General features: G+C 46.1%; 1 protein-coding gene across 1 annotated transcript; it reads left to right on the top strand.

Annotated features, from left to right (window-relative positions):
* Positions 1-1,734: 1,734 nt before the first annotated feature.
* LOC106878925 (uncharacterized) lies at positions 1,735-2,367 on the top strand. The gene has a single exon (XM_014928287.1). It carries the CDS (start codon positions 1,735-1,737, stop codon positions 2,365-2,367), a length of 633 nt encoding a protein of 210 aa, XP_014783773.1.
* Positions 2,368-2,637: the final 270 nt, after the last annotated feature.

The raw sequence follows: 2,637 nt of genomic DNA on the forward strand, positions 1-2,637 counted from the left end.
CGTCTTAAGGCCGTCAAGAGGGAATTCCAGCACATGCTCGACCTTGGAATCATCCGCCCGTCCAGAAGCACCTGGTCCTCACCAATACACTGCGTTCCAAAAAAAATCATCGACCGATTGGCGAGTTTGCGGTGATTACCGATCGCTGAATAAAAGTACTGTCAGTGATGCATATCCAGTCCCCTTTTTTCAGGATTTTTCTAGCTCGCTGCATGGAGCTCGCATCTTTTCCAAGATCGACCTTGTGCGAGCTTACAACCAAATCCCAGTGGAACCTGCGGACATAGCCAAAACAGCAGTTACTACACCCTTCAGAATGTCTGAATTCCTGCGTATGCCTTTCGGTCTACGCAATGCGGCACAGACATTCCAAAGGTTTATCGACATGGTTACTAGAGGTTTGCCTTTCGTCTATGCCTACATAGACGACATACTCGTGGCCAGTAGCTCGGACGAAGAACATGACCAACACCTGCTATTCGAATGCCTCCGCAAATACGGTGTTGTTATCAACCCAAGAAAATGTTCGTTCGGAGTTGCTTCCCTTCATTTTCACGGGCACGCACATCGTCGATAAGGATGGCATTCGTCCCCTTCCAGAGAAAGTCAAGGCCATCGTGGATTTTCCACCACCCACATCTCTCTGCAGATTAAGGGAATATCTTGGTCTAGCGAATTTCTATCGAAGGTTGGTACCCCACCTCGCTGAGATAGCGCAACTGCTCACTGATTTGCTACGTCAGCGAACTTGCAAAAATACGAATATTGCCCTGCATGAAGATCAACTCGCCTCTTTCGCTGCCCTGAAAAAAGCGTTATCCAACGCTACCATGTTGGTTTATCCAAAACCAGACGCCCCATTGTGTTTACTCGTTGATGCATCTGTTTCCGGAGCTGGAGGTGTACTACAGCAGTTTGTTGATGGTATATGGCAACACCAAGCCGGATCGCTACTCGCCGAGAGAAATCCACCACCTCGACTTCATATCGCAGTATACGACGGATATACGACACATCAAAGGGAAGACCAACTTAGCAGCCGATGCTCTTTCACGTACGCAGATCAATGCTATCCACACATGGAAGCTGACCAGGAGAATGACGAAGAACTTCTAAAGCTCCGGAATTCGTCATCTCTGAAATTTCAGCATGTTCCGCTACCGTCGTCCACGGCCCATCTTTGGTGTGATATCTCCACCGGTCACCAACGCCCTTATATACCACAGAAACATCGTCAAGAAGTTTTCTCTGCTCTGCATTCTCTGTCATATCCTGGTAATCACTCCACTCAAAAGCTGATATCGACCCGTTTTATGTGGACCAGTATCAACAAGGATATCAGAGAATGGACCAAGTGCTGTGTCGCGTGCCAAAAAGCGAAAACCTACCGGCACATAAAATCATCAGTCGGTTCCTTTTCGCAACCCGACGCACGATTTCAGCACGTTCACATTGACATCGTGGAACCTCTGCCACCTTCGCAGAATTATACACATTTGCTTACCTGCGTAGACCATTTTTCGCAGTGGCCCGAAGCTTGGCCCTTATCTGATACATCGGCGGAAACGGTCGCCAAAACGCTGATATCACAATGGGTTTTCACGTTTTGGTACACCTGCAACAATCACCACCGACAGAGGACGTCAGTTCGATTCCCATCTCTTCACCGAGCTGACTCATCTCCTCGGGTATAAACACACCCGCACTACGGCTTACCACTCTGCAGCAAATGGCATGGTTGAACGTTTTCACCGCCAACTCAAGGCATCCATAAAAGCATCTTCAGACAGTTTTCACTGGCTGGAACATCTTCCCCTCCTTGGTATTCGATCCACGGTTAAGGAGGAAGTTGGATATACTCCGGCTGAACTCATCTATGGCACAGCACTCACCTTACCTGGACAGATGATCGAACCTGTTTCATCACAAGACCTTCCTGACCCAGCACAATATGTGCATCGATTACGGACATCCATGTCGCATTTGTCACCTGCAGTCCCCAGACAACAGAACGTCGTTTCACATGTCCCAAAAGACATCAACACTTGGACTCATGTTTTCGCGAGGAATGATGGGATACCATCCCAACTTCAGCCACCATATTCCGGGCCCTACAAAGTTATCAAAAGAGGACCCAAGTATTTCGTTCTCGATATTGAAGGTAAACGAAATACAGTATTGACTGATCGTTTGAAAAAAGCCTTCATCGAGGACGACTTACATTCAGTTCCCTCCGTTCCTAGAACGGACTCATCAACTCCAGCAGATACCACGGATTCTGCACAACCCCGGCACACCAAATCGGGAAGAACAGTTCGATGGCCCGCAAGGTTTGTGCAGGTTTTTCAGGTAAGTCCCAATTCTTAACCTACCCATCTTCTTAAATGAAATGCATACATCAACACATAACTCACATGACTGCATCACCCACATACAAAACTAAAGAAATCAATGAACATTTTATATATATAAAAAAAAGGGAAAACAAGAAAAAAAAAACGTTGTTCCAAATCAACGAAAAACTTTCTGTATGAACATTTACTGAACATTTCACAAGGGATTTTTTCGATGAACATTTCTTTCATTTTGTGTACGTACATATGTTTTACTTTCTTTTAAAACTGTTTTGCCTTCTTG

The sequence above is a fragment of the Octopus bimaculoides genome, chromosome 8, assembly GCF_001194135.2.
Source record: "Octopus bimaculoides isolate UCB-OBI-ISO-001 chromosome 8, ASM119413v2, whole genome shotgun sequence".
NCBI classification, from domain to species: Eukaryota; Metazoa; Mollusca; class Cephalopoda; order Octopoda; family Octopodidae; genus Octopus; species Octopus bimaculoides.